The sequence below is a fragment of the Nelusetta ayraudi genome, unplaced genomic scaffold (assembly GCF_046127955.1).
Source record: "Nelusetta ayraudi isolate G7.1 ecotype Tasmania unplaced genomic scaffold, CSIRO-AGI_Nayr_v1 ptg000011l, whole genome shotgun sequence".
Lineage (NCBI taxonomy): Eukaryota > Metazoa > Chordata > Actinopteri > Tetraodontiformes > Monacanthidae > Nelusetta > Nelusetta ayraudi.
Genome location: NW_027466061.1, coordinates 16,122,703 through 16,140,648, shown reverse-complemented (window position 1 = coordinate 16,140,648; position 17,946 = coordinate 16,122,703). Strand labels below are relative to the sequence as shown.

Here is a 17,946-nt window from a genome sequence, read left to right as displayed (position 1 = left end):
AGGAAACCATCAGAACCGTTCAAAATGCAACAAAATAGAAACTTTGAAGGTTTAAGCTGCAAATTGTACTCATCAACGTATCAACAACGCAAGGCTCCCAATCGGACAACGTGTGCAAGATTCTTGTGGTGTGTAAATACAGTCCTGCCAGATGCAGTAAAGTAAAAACTTCTAAAGCAAAATGGTGCTCTTGAGGCTGCTGGTACTGCAACAGCCATGCTGAGCGTTTTAGCATCAGCCAAGACTCAAGGCTCGCAGACAATTCCTGTATTTCTTCTTCATTCTCTGTGGATTTTTTGTTTTGTTTTTTTAGCTTACAGCAGCTACTTCCGGCTTTCATACTTTTGAGCTGGAAGGACACTTATATGAAGTTAGGGATGGAATGCTTTCAGGTGCAAGATTTCCTATCTGAAATTCCAGCCATCCAGCTGCTTTGGGAGGTTATAAAAATACACACTGCCTGTACTGAGCGACATCTGTTGGACTTTAAGCTGCTCACCTCACAGGAGTCCCCAGTGTACTGGGGAGGGCAGGAGCAGCGCTCAACTGTGTAGGCAGGACCCCCCGTCCCCGTGTTACTGGCCTCCTCCAGGCCCACCTCCCCGAGGCTGAGTCGCTGGCTCTGGGTGAAGTACAAGGCTCGGATCCTCAGGCCAACCAGGCCAGACAGAACCCTCATCAGTTCCTCTCTAGAGACGGGCCTGTTGGTGATGGCATGGCGCCAGTTTCCCTGCAAATTACAGACTGGTTATTTACTGACACATACAGGGGAAAAGAAAGAGTAGTCCTCGGTCAAACTACAGATTTAACATGAGTTGGAGGGTTTTCAAACAGTGGCCAGGCTCTATTATATATATTTTAGAATGAATGACTAGGGTTTAGCAGCCATCTTGCAAATTTAACCAAATAAAAGTTAAATTTACCCTTTAACTCTTTTAATTTGGTTCACTAGCAGAGGTTTACGCCTTCAAGGCCCAATGTGAAACATTTAGCGGCATCTAGTGGTAAGAAAACACACTGCAAACAATGTTACGACTAATCCATTTTTTTCTTATGTTCCACTTGAGCTCACATCTTTCTTATGCTACCATGTATCACTTCAACCTATAAGGACTTAGCTAACTGTATGTTCATAATGGGAGAGCCAAAAAGATCCAATTCGAACAGAGGAAGCAAGAAGGTGAGAACAAAAAAGTAGCTGGACAAGGGCTCAAACAGGCATGGAGATGCCGGTCAGGTAACCAGGTACACAGTCCAGTGCAGTTCCAGATGGAGGCTTTGTGTCAATAGTAGGAGTGTTGGTCTCCCTCTTACAATTCAATAAACTAGACAAATAAAGTTGATAGGAAAGATTTGAGCAGAAAAACAACTTAGTGTTGCTTTCAATATTGATAGACAATAAAATAAATTAACCCATGAGCCGATCATTGGGTAGTTCCACAATTTACAGTTATTTCAGACTATCCAGTAAGAAACGCAATGATGGAGGAAGACCATTTTACCTCTACGAGCTGGACTCTGCCTTGATACAGTCTGTCTGGAAGTGGGACTTGAGACGCCATGTGGACCAGAGTCATGTCCTGGCCCTGCGCACAAGTAGGGAGGTAGACCATCAATCTATTTGTTTCATTAAGTTTCATAATTTATGGTATGAATTCAATAAGGAGTCTTTGGAACTACGCACAGTCAGCACGACATCAGGCCTTCTGTCCATGAGAGTCATGCCCTCGCTGGGAATCCCAAATGATTTGGTCTGGTAGGTGAGGAAACCCCCGTAAGATGAAACCTGAGGACAAAAAAAAAAAAAAAGCTTCAATATTTCTTCAACTTTATTGCAAATTCCTGCAGGGACATTTGTGGCACAAAGCATGAAAAATGTGACCGGGATCCTGTTTCAAAGTAAGAGACCTGAATACAAGTAGTCATCAGGGCAGGAGTGATCTCTTTCTCTCTTTTGTTTCTTACCCTGTTTCCTAGATAGTACGATGGTGCCACCCAGTGTAGACTTTGTACTGTGGGTGAAAGTTCTTGGATGTCTGCCACCACCGTGTTGCTGGCTGTGTTCAGCACTGAGACGACATCCTCCTGGTCGGGGCTTTCTAATCGCCAGCCATTCATGTCAACGGACTGGAGGTAAAACAGGGTGAAAATATAAGATTCAAACTCAAACTGGTCAAAATCTGCAGGAGCACCATTGGGGAAAAATCCTCATACCCCACATGCAAATAGCATCTCGCTTGAGAACACAAGCCACTCTCAGTTACAGAGCGTTCCCAGATCGCTATCTTTGAAAGGCACAGCTTTCATCGTACAATAATGTTGTTCAGTGCAGGAACATAGTTTTAGCAGGCGTTCAATTCCCAACAGGAATTCATGCAGCATGCAGCGGCACAATAAAGCAAACACACCTTCCCCCTGCGCTTGCTGGAGCTCTGACACCGGTCAGTGGCTCCGAAACAGAAGCAGCTGGTGCAGCCGTTACGGCTGGACGGGCTGAAGTGGAAGGAACCGCCCTTGCAGGCATCACACTTGACACCGGCCACGTTTCTCTGCAAGCGCGCAGTCATACAACAGAGAGAGTTAAAGACCCAGCAACCCAGTCAGGAGCGACGGGAGGGAAGCCGGCAGTCGGCTGAGTGAGACGAACGCACCTTGCAGAGACACCTCCCCGTGTCTGGGTGGCACACGCCAGGTGTGACGCCGCCACGGTTGCAGTCACATGGTACACAGTCGGGGAAGCGGTAATAACCTGGAGCGCAGCGATCACACTGGCGGCCTCCGATCCTCGACTTGCAACTGCGAAACACAATATTGAAGCCAAACACTTTTATTCCCTAAAACAGCATACACACATCAGTTTGTAAACAATATATGTCGCTGTGCAAATTTAGACTGGGCCATTAGGGAGGGGAAAAAAAGGACAATCACATTCTGGATACTGATGCATGCGCCATTCATTTGATTTCTGTTCACGCATTCCATTCAAGTGTTCGCAAAGGAGCCGACACGCTGTAGATCATTCTGACGTCCCACTCAATCATTTCTGGGTTGATGACATGTTTTTCTGTTCACTGCTGCAGGCGACACAGTCTTTCCCCCTGTTACATGCTCACCATTCCCTCTTGCAGCAGCAGCAGCAGCAGCAGCAGCAGTCAACTCAATGTAGCCTTATTAAGTTGTGTTTGTGAATTTGACTTCTTATTTTCTGGTGGGTTCAGTAGTTCAGTTTCCGTGGCTTAATTTCTCATTTGTTTTGGGTTTAGTTGCTTGGGTTAGAGGGGAGAACTCTGTTCTGACCGCTCATGTGGGCTGGGCAGTAGTGGTTCTCTTTCCTTTTGTTATTTTTGGCTAGCCCACCAGCATTTATTTAGTCATGATTTTTTGGTAGGTTTCGTTTTCTTTTGAGTTGGTCACGTTACTTACTTTGCCTCACAATAATAAAAAGTGTATTATTTGCAACTCTTGACTGTTTGATTGTGTTTGATCCTATTGGGAGCGAGCGGTTCTAGGGGGTCGTAACATCCACATTGCCAAAAATAACATTAAAAAGTAGGGATGCACCAATGCTGATACCAGTATCTGGTATCAGTACCGATACCAGGGTTGAGTATCCTTCCTGTACTCGTAGAATACATGCCGATACCACGACAACGATACCAGTTGTATGTGTATGTTTATGACAATTTTGTTGATTTTGCGTTTGTACTGCAGTGAAACTTGTGACAGCCACCCTGTTCTAGAAAAACATGCTGAGGAATGTTGTTCAAATAAAAGAACATCTGTGGAAAGAAAATCAAAGTGATTCTATAATGTGTAATGGCCTTATTAAGTACTCAGTATCGGCATCGGTGAGTACTGAAATGCTGCTACTCTTCTCATTTAAAAAAAAAAAAAGTATTATCGGTGCATCCCTATTCAAGAGAGAAGGCATTGAGAGAGGACATTATTGTTGAATAAACAATAAGCACAAGGAACATGGAGACAAACCAGCCTGATTTGCCTGAAAAATCCCTCGTCAGAATGATATGACAAGCACAGCCTTTGTGTGCAGCAGGTGTCCTCTTACACACACCTGCACTGTCCGGTGATGCGGTCACACTCGGGCCTTGCGGCGTCGTTGATGCCGCTGGGGGAGCAGTCGCAGCCCTCGCAGCCAAGCAGAGGGTGGTAGCTGAACGTCTGAGCCTCGCACACATCGCAGGCTGGCCTGACTGTCTGCGCGGGGCAGATGCAGCTCCCCGTCACCTCGTCGCACAGTCGGCGGCCGCACTCGCACGCTGCAAAGTGAGACAAGAGAATGAGAAGGAGAAAAAGCAAGCTTTTTTTATACTAACCGAGAAGTAGTAAAAGGTTCACTCACGCCTGCAGTGGGGGAAACCGTAGTATCCCGTGGAGCACTTTGTGCACTGGCGGCCGATGACGTGCTCCCTGCAGGGACACTGTCCTCCCACTGGATCGCACGCATCTCCCGTGGAGCCGGAAGCGTCACAGTTGCATGGCAGAGCTCCATCATTATAGGCTGCCACCAGAGAGCGGGCCGAGTCTCTGCAATACTGTGAAGAAGTGCTGCGGCTGGGGTGGCACAACATCAACAAGAAGGTTTGCCTTGCGATACTGGTTTGAAACAGTACCACTAGAGGGCACAATTTCCCAACCATACATTAAAGATGAGACTATGCAGAAGAAAGAAGACTATGTAGAACAAACGCCAAAGTATCACAGAACAATAAATGGAAATTGATTTCATCTACTTTGTGTGGACCTACTCAATATGGAAACTTTCTCCTCTGCACTGCTGTATGAAATCTGCAGATTTATCCAGCGGCTGCTCTTCCAAGAGATTTAGAGAGTAACTGCGATCAGGTACCAGCATGATATAATCCTGAATGGAGGAAAGAAATCACACAAACGATTAAATACACACCCTCTAACCAGAGACTTCCAGTTGTGGTTTGGTTTGCACTTAAAAGAGATTAATGGGAATAATTAGGGAGTGAAAAGGTAAACTAAAAAGCCCTGTTTCTGTTATCCATTTTATCAGATGAAGGGAGGGAAACACAGAGTCCTGCTCCTCCTTTTATGATGGTTGGAAGCTTAGAATTGGCAAAGCATTGTGGTGCTTTCAGGTACAATACAGTTCCCTCTTTGTTGTGGATGAGAGATGAACTCAGCATTCCAAAAACTGAACCTGGAACAACTTAGTTCAAACACACACACACCATATACTTTAGGCCTTGAAAAAAGAAATACATTTGAGTAATGAAAGACAATCAGGATCTCTATTGGACTTTACAACTTTACCCACTGACCAGGATAAGTGTCTTCCTAGGTGGCACTGTCACAGAGATGGTTGGTATCTGCCAAGAATTCTCATCAAAGTCGAGGGTCATCGTTCGACCGTCAGTACTGACGACCTCGCGGCAGCCAGAGACCGCGGGGCAGAAGGAAGCATTTACTGAACCTGGAAGAGAAGTTAGATGAGTTTAAGTGGGGTTGAACGCCAGGCAGAAAAACCTCCTTTGAAGCCATGTAGGGAATTGTGCCCAGAGCCTTTGATCTCCTTGTCATGAGCTCCAGGAGTTAATCTGCTCATAAAGATGTATCACCATCGCACAAAGGATGGATCTCCTCTTCGCCTCCTGAGTAACTTGAATTCTGTCTAATAAGAACATCTAGTGTAAACCCTTCATACGAGGGGAGCCTGGCACACTTACCCTTCCACGATTGCTCTGTGGTTACCCGGACATCCACGGGGAAGGAGGTGTGTTCAGGCTGGCGATAATGTACCACTGCCACATACCTCCCCCTGAGGGGCTCCTTGGCAGTGAAAGTGATCTCCGTCTGAAAAATTAAAGAGAGACTTCGCCGTCAAACCGAGTGATGAAAGAGACATTTCATCTCAGGTCTCACGGCAGCGCGGTCAAAAGCAGGGCTAGCAGCAAGGGCTCGATTTACCCGACACGGGTCAGGACATGCAGAGGTTTCATACCTGAGGGAACTTCAGCAACACGCCATCACTCTGAGGTTCACGGTCTGGGAACGTTTTAGTCTGTCGTCTCTGCCTCCAGTCCTCGTTCTGCCGCTGCTGAGGAGAAGCGGCAGGTGCAGATGACAGCCGTCCGTCTCGGCCCGCGTACAGAATCTTGGCCGAGGTGGGCTTGTCAAATTGGCGCAGCACGCAGTGTCGACTGGAAACATTAAACATCCAAGCATTTCTTATCACCTTAATCCCGTTAATAGCTTTTTAACAGCTGACACAGCAGAGCGGTTGGAGGCGTTATTGAGGAGCAGGGTCAGCGAGCAGTCAGAGGCTGTGACCAATGAGGAGACATTAATCTCCAATAATCCTATTTAAAGCCTGAAATTCTCTGGTTATCACACTCAGCTTCACCTACGATCAAGAGCAGGATTCCATACATCACACTCTAAACACACAGACACAAGAGCAGAGCAGTATAATAATTAGGAACAACGAAGGACCTGTGTGTGATTAGTGCCGGTGAAGGTGGCAGCAGCAAAACCTTTCTGCAGCGATGACTTGTGACTTGTAAAGGTGAAAAGCGCCTTCTTTTTCCTTGCAGAAAAAGCAATATTGAAAGTATTTTTTTTCCCTGACTATGCCTGGCATTTACTTTGGGCATGTTTTGGCCTGCACCCCAAGGCTGTAACTACTCTACATCCAGCACCTAAGGTGTCATCCGCTGCTGGAACACGTTAAACTGACAGACGAGGGAAAGGGAAAGGTGAAAGAGAATGAGAGGCAAAGTTCAGCTAAGTGACCCTGCACACTTGAACGGCTGAATGCCGGCCACACCTGGAAAGCAGGTGTGTGGCTTCACACAACAACAGCACAATGTGGTGCAGTTCCAGGTGCAGGGCAGCAACTCTGCACAGTGGCCCGGGCCGACTGGTCAGAACATCATGATAAAATTAATCTCAAGATGTAAGTCTGGATTCTTACACATCCACCTCAAAGTTTCACTCTGAATTGTTTTATTTCTTTTAGCTGGTGGAAATCACCGGATCAATCAGCATCCTTTGAGAGGAAAGAAGGGGAAGGAGAGTTGGTGACGCAACATATCAGAACCGGGCAACGTTTCCTCATTCAAAGACAGGAAGAGAAGAGAGCCAGAGGCTTTTCTCTCCTCCTGTGTGCCTGTAGCAAGAATTTAGTTCAACAGTGCAGCCCATCATGGTTCACGTCGGCCTTCACACCAACAGGAATCCGTGCTTCTGCAGATTCGGAATAAACCTTTCGTTTCAATCCATTTTGTTTACACAGGAAAATATCAAGCAACTGAAATGTGAGCAAACTAAAATTACCATATTTTCCGGACTATAAGCAGCTACTTCTTTCCCACGCTTTGAACCATGCGGCTTTTGGAAAGGTGCGGCTTTCCTGTGGATTTTACTTCCCCCGCCAGGGGGCGCTTTAGCAGGAAGTGCAAAAACGAGACAAGCGGCGACACCGAGAGCAACACTGACACGGACACAGAAAAGGTTTGTGACGAAGCTCTTCTGAGGCTGTTCAACTACGACACTGAGGAAAGTGACGTTAATGGTTTCAGTGCGCAGGAGGAAGATAAACAGTGACAGGTGGTTTCTGGCTTCAGTGTTCATGAAGCGGCTTTAATGGTTCCAGTGCGCATGAAGGAAAGTGACAGCGGTTCGACGTGTGTTCAGTGGGTTCAGTGCGCAACTTTTCTGTTTTGTCTCTCGTCTGTATGTTCTCTTGTCTTTATGCGCTCTGTGTTTGTGAGCTCCGGTGCGTCGCTGCCTCGAGTTCTGGTCCGACTCCATACCAATTAGCCGAGGTGACCAGCGGGCCCCCGCAAACAGGATCGCGGTGCGAGTCCAGAGTCGCACCCGTTTCCTGACGAAACACCTGCGGCTTACAGTCCAGTGCGGCTTGTATATGTACACAGTTGTTTTTTCCCCTAAATTTAGCTGGTGCGACTTGTATTCAGGTGCGCTTTATAGTCCAGAAATTACGGTATTTCAAGTCTTGTTCCAGACAGAAAATAGAAAAATTCATCCCAGTTTTTCTTAGAAGGGATGCCCCCATTTTAAAATGTTTTCCTTTGGCTTAACTTTAAGCAAATCCAGCACATTTGTAGAAAAAAAAAAAAAAAAAAAAAAATCCATTAGGTCTGGTTTACTAATACAAAAAGAACTGTCGACTTTAAGTGCATCCATCTCATGAAAATGTTGAAAATGTTGAAAATGGACTCTTCCAGTTTGAGTTCCTTAATGTCCTTCATTGAAACAAAATGCGTTTCTGAGAGAAAGGGACATTGCTGGAAAAGTTTTGTCAGGAAACCCAGGGAGTAGCAGTGAGAAAATACACAACAACAGGCAAATGACTCTTAACAGCAGCTGCACATTTAAGCTGAAACCGTTCAGTATGACATTTTCCCCATCTTTGATTTTTTTATTTATTTATTTTTTTAGAACTGACCGCTTTGCAACTTATCACTTTAAAAAAAACAAAAAAACAACAACAACTACAAACTGGGACTGATTAACAAACCTGTCTTGTGTAAATCGGCCATGGGTGGAGACACAAAGCACCTTCGGCTCCACGTACTCCATAGAGAACTCCTCTTCTGGGATTGCATACACTTTGTACTGCGGAGAGCAACAGACACAGGTCACATGACGCGCCTCCACAAAGGTCGACGTCTTTCGCAAGGTGCCCTCACCAGCAGGAACGATGCCGTGGACGACTGAAGACGAACATCCGTCCTGTGCGAGAGCTGAAACACGGCGACGCGATTCCCGCTCTCCACTGCAACACTCCGGCACAAGAAGCTGCGGACAAGAACACAAAAACGTCTGAGAGCTCCTTTTTTTCCCCCTCTAAAATGTAAAGAAGACACTCACAGACATCAGCGCTGTGTTGCTTTGCCGAAGCAAAACGCCACTGAATCACCTGTAGGCGCAGCTGTAGATGTTGACTCGTGCTGCCACCCGACCGTCCGCCTGCTCACCCAGCAGTACGTTGACGTTCTGGACGGTGTCCTCCTCGCTGGCGTACTCCACCACCAGGGAATACGGACCAGGGCGAGGCACGCGCAAACTGAGCTGGAGCACCTGCGGCACGGGAAATCAAACAAACACGCCTCGTCTCATTTAAACAAGCCGTGATGAAAAGAGAAACAAATGTAGAGCCAAACAGGAGACATCAAACCACGGCGATTGGTGTGTGAGTCACAACTCGCTCATGATATGAAGAGGAAGTTCTGCAAGAGTTTTATGCTTTTACCTGTTTTTTGTCCAGAATAACATATGATATATTTATACTGCTTCCTATTCTTTGACCTGGTTTTCACTTATTGTTCTTTTTTGTTCTTTTTATGCTGTTTATCCAATTTCTTGACTGTGACCAGTGCATTGTAAATGCGTTGCAGTGTATCTCTGATGTAACGTATGAATTACAATAAAGGAAGCTGAATCTGAATATGAATTCATAACAACCTATATAGACACTAGCAAACAGCTTCCAACTCTTTATCAAACAGCACTGTAAGGCCTGCAGTAATTCTCTCTGACGCTGCTGCTGTACCTGTCTACCACTGACTGCCACCATCTCCAGGTGGTCCGGGGTCGGACGCAGCACACGCGCCTGCCTCCGCCTGCGCCCGCTGCGACTGGAGACTGTTCCCTGTGAGCCCTGTGCTGAGCTGAAGCCGTCCATGGCCACATGCTTGTACAGTTTACACCTGGGACAGAGACACAGTGACGTGAAAAAATGCAAAACGATGGACAAATTCGGTGCAAAATGATGGAAACCACCTGGCTTAATTAAAGTTACTAAGTTGTATCAAATACTGTCTGCTAACTGACTGCCAGGCTCTTTGTTCATTTAGTTTATTTTGACTCTGTATCAGGTGAACTTGACCTGTGAAGAAATGTGGCACTTAAGTGTAGATAAATGTTACCTTTCGCCCCTATTTGCCAGGGGTAAGTATGTGCAGGGTTCGGTGGTCTTGTCCTGGAGTAAAGGCGCCTCATAATAATCCTGCGGCAGCAGAACTAAATAGTCCTGGGGAAGAGGAGTGACAACACGTACTGTATGTTACAACACAGTCTGTTTGACAAATAAAATTCAAAGAAGGCCCTAACGTGCAGCAGGATTCCTCTCCATTTAGTGTTATACAACATTATATGACATACTTTAAGACAGTGGTTCTCAACTAGGGGAATCACATTTGTTTTTTTTTTATAGTGAAGTCACAACCACAAAAATAAAACGCTTGCCCTCTTTCTACCATGTCTAGAAAATAAATTATTGAAATTATTGAATTGAATTGTGTACCCTGCAAAATGAATACCTCACATTTTCTCTAACAATAACAATGTATTGGATTTACATAGCGCTTTTCACGGCACCTAAAGCACTTTACAATGAACCCATTATTCATTCACACCACATTCACACTGGTGGTAGCAAGCTACATGGGTGGCTTGGCCTGGGGCAGACTGACAGAAAGACAAACAGCCCCTCCGATCACCACCCAACATTCACTCACATTCGTACGAGGCAATGTGGGTTAAGTGTCTTGACCAAAGACAGACTGGGATGGAGCGGGATTTTAACCGCCAACCTTTCGGTCATTGGACAATCAGCTCTACCTACTGAGCTACATACGCTCCTCTGTAAAGATATATTTTTAGAAATCCTTTTTTTTTTTTTTTTAAATAAAAAGTGGGGAAACTGCCCCTTAAGCTGCGACCCAATCAAAACAGCTCCACGACCCACCAGTTGAGAAACGCTGCTTTGAGTGTTGATGTTATCCTGTGGAACACACTCACCAGCAGAACTCCTTCTGCCCTGATGCGAAGGATCCATTTCCCTGGAGATAGTGCGAAGGGCTCTGCGAAGCCCTCCCCAGGGACGGTGAGGAAAGACGGGGAGGGGCTCGCTGGGAAAATGACTTCCTTACTCTGAAGCGACCCTACAGGGCAGCAGAGCAAAACATCAGTGGTGCGTCGCTCAAATGCTGAATTGTGAGTGGAAAGACACATCATTGGTATAAAGTGAGGCACAGTAAGAGGGAATAATGGCTGGGTTATTTTTATTATGAATTAATTGGATGTCTTTGTTAAGGTTGACGACATGAGGCGGCCTCACCTGTGGCGCCGCTGCTACTGGCGGCCTCGACGCTGCCTGTCACGCTGGCGCTGCTCGGGTTACTGAAACGCAGAACCAGGCGGAACAAACGTTGCCTGCCGTCGCTCGGGTCGACATGCATTGTTACTCTGACTTCACTCTGCATGGGATGGGGGGGGCACACAGAGTGAGTGGGTGAGTGGTTTTAAACATAACGTGAGCGAGGCAGTTTGCACATGAGGGCTTCGCGGCACACAGACGTGGTTAATAATCAGACAGCGGGCAAAAGGTGAAAGAGGTTTGGGAAAGAAAAAAGAAGCCACAGCAGGAGGAAGGCGCGGCCTTGACTTACAGTCGCAGCAAGAGCGAAAGGCAGCTTCATCCAGCGCTAAGATCCGCGCTCGCACACGTGCCTTCCCCTTCCGTCGGGGCGTAGAGTAGCGCATGACAATATGGAAATGGCCAGGCGAGGCGAGGGTTAGCGATAGGACCACCTCCGGCTGAAGAGAGACAGATCAAGCTCTAAAGACAGCCGCTGTCCGCGGTCCCACACCGGCGTGCAGGTTGTGTGCAGAGAGATGTGAGCGCGCAGGCGGAAAACAAGGCACGATCAGAACGGACCAGAAGAGGAAGCAGGTGATCTCTTTGTGAAGCCGTGAACCGTCGCTCGTCAAGAACAATAATCGGCAGGACAACTGGAGGTGGAGATGAGGAGACGAAGTGAGCTCACCTGCGCAGGAGACATGACGGCGTAGCCTCTCCAGCTGAAGTCTGGGAACTGGCGAGGGTCGTAGCCGAAGCGCACTGGCCTGGCGTTGGGCAGGACGCCGTCCTCCACCTCGTACTTCATTTGGTGGAGGGAGGGGAAATAGTGTCCGGGCGCTGGCCTAACATGACAGTGCGAGAAAAAAATCACAGTTTTAGGTTGTGATCTTATTCCGTTTCATTTTCTATGATGCTTTTTGTTCCAGCAGGACGTTTTCTAGAAGGGCAATAGCAACAAAAAGCGACTATTGTCTCTGTTTTTTGGTCGCATGCTGTCATCTTGTCAAATTCTTCATTCTGCTCAAACGTGACCTCGATGGTCTTAAAGGTGCTTTCAGACCTCATGGTGATGACGTCACCAAGTTGGGTTTGGCAACTGCGCCCATTTTCCTCAGGGCCACGTTCACACCGAGCACCTTTATGCAATTTGCTGATAGTGGCGTTTGTATCCACAAGCAAGGAGGTAGCGCACACAGCAGCGTTTGTATCTGTGTGTGTGTTGGCAAAGTTGTATTCATGTGGACTGTATACAAGCTGTAGTTGTGGTACGTGTTCAGGGGGAAAAAACAGTCACTTCTTACTCTGTGCATCTTCGTCCAATTACATTCTTGCGACACAGACACTGGCCGGACTTGTCATCGCACAGCATGTCAACAGCTCCTCCTACATCGCACTGGCAACCTGTCAAAGAAAGCAAAGGCCATTTAATGACTAACCCGCTAACGGGCTGAAAAGAATTTTATTGCTGTGCTTAAGTATTTTACAGCCCCGGGCATCGTTCGTAGGAAATACAAACAATATAAATAAGTGTAGTCCTTGTATTAGTTTGTTATATTTTATAAGCATACAGGTCAATGACCCACCTTGGCAGCCAAAGTAATTCTTTTTCTGCAGCAGGAAGAATCCGTCCTTGCAGGTGTTGCATGAATGTCCGTGCACGTTTGGCTTGCAGTAACAGTGCCCACTTTCCTAGCGCACACAAACAAAGGTTTCAGCCAAAATCCGGCTAATCTGGATTGCAACCTGAATGACAGTTTGATGACAAGGTGTTTATCTCTTCCTGGTTTCCTGGTTCTCACCTGTTGACACTCTCTAACACCACTCAGGGTCCCTTTCACATCACAGCGACAGTCTGGAATGAGGGAGGGAGGGTGGGGGGGTTGTTGTGGAAAAGACAGAGCAGGATCTCGGTGAATAGACTCTGATTACAGGATATTGTCACTTTCACGGATGAAACGCCGTCGCACAAACCTCCACAAAATCTGCGAGAGATCTTCACATCAAACGTGCGGAGGAGATTTACTGCTATGGCTTTGCTTTCAACGCAGTGAAAGAAAAAAAAAACATCCTGTAGTTGAGCAGAGGTTTTTGGGGATAGTAGTTCTTCAGGCAGCGTGGCAATGACGTTACTGCGACAGAGCCGCAGTGTAACCTTAGAGAGGTGCCTGAACAAAGCCTGAAGCTGTTCTCTCTCCTCTGCCTGCATAATAGATGCTAATGCATTGTTCTCAGATTGAGAGGTGGATGGGGATAGTTTTTTTTTTTTTTTTTTAACTGTTGGCAGAGAAAGGACATAACAGAAATCCAGTCACTGTTTAAAAATGTCCTTCCGGGCAACTCTTATCTCAACGTGACAGCAGGAAGGTCTGCAGGTTCAATTGCAGCTCCACAGCTTTGTGCATTATTTGTAGGTTCCGCACTGAAAGGTAGAAAGGTAGGCAAAGATGGGAAAAATCCGTCCTTCCCTTCTTTTGTTTGCATCTCACACACACGCACACACACACACACACACACACACACACACACACACACACACACACACACACACACACACACACACACACACACACACACAAGAGGCATAAGCGCCGCTGATACTTTTATGATACTGATATGATGATTACTGATGACCCACATTAGAAGAAGCCACACCCAGGAAAGAGGGCTGCAAACAGAGGGCTAAATACACTGGAGATCTGCAGAGTTCTTTAAACAAATAATCATCTGAGGCTGCACCACGGGAGTCCAAATTGAAAAGAAAAAAAACCTTCATGACTTTGTTATGGAATCTAACTGGATCGATTATGCCGCCCAATGTTCCTTCCTTGGCTCTCACCTGTGCACCCTTGAGGATTGCTAGAGGCCAAATTCCAGTGGAGAGGTTTACATTTGTTGCATAGGATCCCCTCTACATTTGGGAGGCAGTGACAGGAGCCCTGAAACAACAGAGAAATAGTATTATAGTCTCGTAGAGGTGGTTACTGAAAACAACATGGCTGAAATCAGGGGCCAAGGTTCCAAATTAGAGGAGAGAATAACCTTTGACAGAGTCATTGTTTTCAAAATAGAAGGAAGTTTATTTTCCTTTATTTTGACTGTTTTTAGATTTTAAGGAAATTGCACTTCCTGTCAAGCACAGAGACCTTTATTTTGCTGTCTTATCAGTAACACAACTTTGACTTCTTGAAGCTCCACACTCATTAGTCTGGTGCTTGATTTACAGGGTCACCGCCATGAAAAACATGATTACAGTTTGACTCCTGTGCTCAAAAAACAGAGTTGTGGTGAGTGTCATACCGTCTGGGGATCAGCAGACTCAGTTCCTGCTGAGTTACACACAACAATGGGAGCTACAGGACAAAATGAACACATGTTCATTTACATAAGAAGAAGCAAATCAGATGCAGTTCAGTGCCAAATTCATTTCAGTTGTGAGTGCTGGTATGGTTACCTGAGCAGTGGGGGAACCTGAGTCCAGAGGCGCACTGGTCACACTGTTGGCCCACCACCCCTGGGAGACATAAGCACTGGCCCGACAGCGGGTTGCACGACTTTCCATAAGAGCCTTCCTGTGAGCAGTGGCAGGCTGTTGACAGGAAACAAGAATGCCGTGAAAAGCAGTTCCATCACTGCGCCACTGGGGTAAAGACTCTATTAAAACCAAAACGCAAGGAATGGCTCCCAGCTGTTTTCCAGAATCTGATTCCCAATCGTCTATTTTTGGGACAAGTACTCCCTAAAAGGAAGGAGTCGGCATGTATCTCACGCCGCGGCTTCCTGAGAAAAGTTGCAGATCCATCACAGGGGGATGTCAACAACAAGATTTGATGAGGGGCTGTGGGAGAACGAGGACGTACGCTGGGCAGTGTCATGAGAAGAGGCCGAACGGCAGCCCGGCGAAACCAGCAGCGACGTGGTTCCCAAGAGAATGGCGCACCAAGGGAACACCCCTCGGTTCATCTAATGTATCCTAGTCCGTCGTTGTGTCCTTGGGCAAGACACTTAACCCTAAATTGCTCCCAATGGAGCTGGCAGCGCCTTGCATGGCAGCAGCCACCCAGTGGTGTGTGAATATGTGTGTGAATGGATGAATGACAGAACTTTGTAAAGCGCTTACCGTGAAGGTGCTGGAAAAGCGCTATATAAATGCAGTCCATTTACCATTCACTGTGCGGCTCAGAGCGATGACGCCAACTCACCAGCACAGTCCGGGTATCCGTAGTGGCCAGGTGCACAGCTGTCGCACTCGGCGCCGGCATAGTTGGGAAAACAAATGCACTGGCCAGCTGGAGTGCACACAGCGTCGGCGACGCCGGCGCCATCACAGACGCACTCTGGAGGAGGAGAAATGAAAATGTCGTGAGCATCTAATGAAAGAAAGCAGCACATTTCTAAAATATTTAAGGGAATATTAATTTAAGAGCAGTATTTCCAGTTTTGACCTTGACAGTTGGGGAAGGAGTGGTATCCTGGTTGGCAGCGGTCACATCCAGGACCTCTGACACCCCGACGGCACAGGCACTGTCCTGAGGCATCACATACTGCCTGCACTGTCCCTCGGTAGTCACATTGACACTCTGCGCACACACATACACACAAACACGCATTTCAGTGTCAATATTTCAATTGCTCCATCTGTCAGATGAATTGCTAGCGTACTGTGTGTCGCGAGGTGCCACAGCTTCAGTGACGCTCAGGTCTCAGTCGGACAGATTTGGCAGCGGGACAAAGAAAACAACTCACCAGAGAGACCGGGACTGTTTTATTTTATCCGTGACAACTCCAAAACATGATAACTAGCTTTGCGCATGGCCGCTCACGAAATTCCCCTCTAAGTCATCACAAAGAATGGAAGACTGGAGACGTGTTCACAGTCAGTTCATTTTTGCTGACATTCTTTACCAAATTATGAGATAGAAAAAAGAGGCCAGGGTTACAGGGTGTTTGTTTAAATAGAAAATTCCATAAAACTAATAATAGTTTCTTCTTCTTGGATGAAACCAGAAAAGGAAATATTGCAAAGGCCTCATAACTAATAATAGATTTAGTTTTCATGGAAAGGTCCAGACTGACTTTTGACATTAGTGGAGGACAGAGAGCACTTGAACTTACATCCACACGGACGCACTGAGTTTCAGTGCTCGCCAGTCACATTTGGATACAATGGGAAGTTAATGCATGACTTGCATTAGGTTTTAGCATACACTTAAGGCCAAGTGTGTATGATTTACCAGTGTCTACTGATACTAAAGCATATCGCATACAAAGAAACATTCCTATTTTCCAGTCATTTTCGTGCCAATAGATCCGAGTAAAAGTTAAACAACTGAACTCAGCTCAGACTCACAGTGGTTCCATAACTCATGTTAATGACAAAAAAATTAAAAACTGCCCGATAAAAAAGACGACGCGGAGTCAGCAAAGAGCTGAGTCTACATGCAGTGAAATAAAATGAAACATTTTAAACATTAATATTTGAGTCTGTGTGTATATTACTCTAGGTATCAGGTCTCACAACACTCACGTTGACAGTTTGGTGAGCCATAGTGACCCGGGGGACAGGTGGTGGGAACTGTACAGGGAAAGAGACCAAAGCAACAGGCAGGTAAAACAATTCATGTTTTCAAGAAGGGAACTTCAGTCTAAACCCAAATGTCTTTAATGACACTCACCTACAATGGGTCCCGCAGGGGAATAGGTAGTTGTCTGATAAACTGGATACCCTGATTTTCAAAGAAAAGATTCAAGTCAAAAACTCAATTTAAAGAACAGGAAAGGAGATCTCTGTACATTTTTTTTTATAATATGGTACAGTACACACACTGTGCATTCAATCCTGCCAAATACTGGACCTTTAATTTCAACAAAATAACAGCAAAAACAAAAATTTAATAAACATGAAAATTACCGACACCCACACCCACTTTTATTTTTTTTGTACCATAAGGCAGGTGGTGAACATTTCAAACTCTGACACAAAGACAACAGATTAAAATTTCTCGAACCCCAGGCAGCCTTATAATGACAGCCAGCATGTTTGGGCTGGTTTGCCACAGCCAACAGTCTGGAGATTAAAGAGACATGTGGGGTTTTTTTTTTATCATAACCTCCAGTTATAAATATGTTACTCATAAAAAAACCAAGCGTGTATTTTCCCTCACAGTCGCTTCTCATTTATACGACACAACAAACACTACACATGGAGGGGGTTTACAAATGCGTCCTTTTTGCATGTGTTTGAAAAATGACCCGGTAAAGACGTTGCCGCGGGTCAATGAAAGTGGCTTCCAGTGCTGAGCACAAGAGAAGTACCTCTTCAAATGTGCACTGAGCTCATGTGTCTGTGGCTCATTATACGCACCAAGCTAACTCCAGTTAAATTACAACAGAAGTCCAACCTCTGGGAAAACACATACCTGCCTGACAGACTGACAATACAGGGTTTTAAAGCTGGTTGCTGCTGTAAGAGGCCTAAAAAGGATTCATGTCAGTCAATCCAAAGACAGGAGACGCTAAAATGACTCATCATTTTCAAACATCAGCGGCGTATTTGAATAAAAAGAAATACGCAAAACAGAAAACATGCAAAGAATGGAAGAAAAATCGTACGGATGCACTGAGGGTAGTAATAGTGTCCGTCTGCACAGCGATCACAGTTTGCTCCAGTGAACTGCTGTTTGCAGATACACCTGCCGGACCCCATCTCACATCTGGCTGCGGTCCTCTCATCGCACCTGCAGGCTGGTGAGGTCATATGTCTTATTAAGTAACAAACACAATGAAATAAA

General features: G+C 46.1%; 1 protein-coding gene across 3 annotated transcripts in view; it reads right to left on the bottom strand.

Moving 5' to 3' along the window:
* Positions 1-17,946, bottom strand: part of LOC142885203 (laminin subunit alpha-3-like) — a 51,894-nt gene that overhangs the window by 18,608 nt on the left and 15,340 nt on the right. For 2 of the 3 annotated variants that reach the window (XM_076021442.1, XM_076021444.1), the window contains exons 10-40: positions 17,768-17,899; positions 16,831-16,881; positions 16,683-16,730; positions 15,601-15,735; positions 15,358-15,492; positions 14,610-14,744; positions 14,456-14,508; positions 13,995-14,094; positions 12,958-13,010; positions 12,742-12,847; positions 12,460-12,559; positions 11,844-12,000; positions 11,135-11,273; positions 10,816-10,958; positions 9,942-10,045; positions 9,566-9,722; positions 8,933-9,093; positions 8,703-8,811; positions 8,531-8,628; positions 5,990-6,188; positions 5,715-5,841; positions 5,310-5,461; positions 4,767-4,882; positions 4,361-4,572; positions 4,073-4,277; positions 2,652-2,796; positions 2,409-2,549; positions 1,966-2,127; positions 1,685-1,786; positions 1,503-1,586; positions 500-730 (exon numbers count right to left, since the gene is read on the bottom strand). In XM_076021442.1, coding sequence (XP_075877557.1) covers positions 500-730; positions 1,503-1,586; positions 1,685-1,786; positions 1,966-2,127; positions 2,409-2,549; positions 2,652-2,796; positions 4,073-4,277; positions 4,361-4,572; positions 4,767-4,882; positions 5,310-5,461; positions 5,715-5,841; positions 5,990-6,188; positions 8,531-8,628; positions 8,703-8,811; positions 8,933-9,093; positions 9,566-9,722; positions 9,942-10,045; positions 10,816-10,958; positions 11,135-11,273; positions 11,844-12,000; positions 12,460-12,559; positions 12,742-12,847; positions 12,958-13,010; positions 13,995-14,094; positions 14,456-14,508; positions 14,610-14,744; positions 15,358-15,492; positions 15,601-15,735; positions 16,683-16,730; positions 16,831-16,881; positions 17,768-17,899 — 3,992 coding nt within the window. The remainder of the gene's footprint in view (positions 1-499; positions 731-1,502; positions 1,587-1,684; positions 1,787-1,965; positions 2,128-2,408; positions 2,550-2,651; positions 2,797-4,072; positions 4,278-4,360; positions 4,573-4,766; positions 4,883-5,309; positions 5,462-5,714; positions 5,842-5,989; positions 6,189-8,530; positions 8,629-8,702; positions 8,812-8,932; positions 9,094-9,565; positions 9,723-9,941; positions 10,046-10,815; positions 10,959-11,134; positions 11,274-11,843; positions 12,001-12,459; positions 12,560-12,741; positions 12,848-12,957; positions 13,011-13,994; positions 14,095-14,455; positions 14,509-14,609; positions 14,745-15,357; positions 15,493-15,600; positions 15,736-16,682; positions 16,731-16,830; positions 16,882-17,767; positions 17,900-17,946) is intronic. The other variant, XM_076021443.1, reaches the window with a different exon arrangement.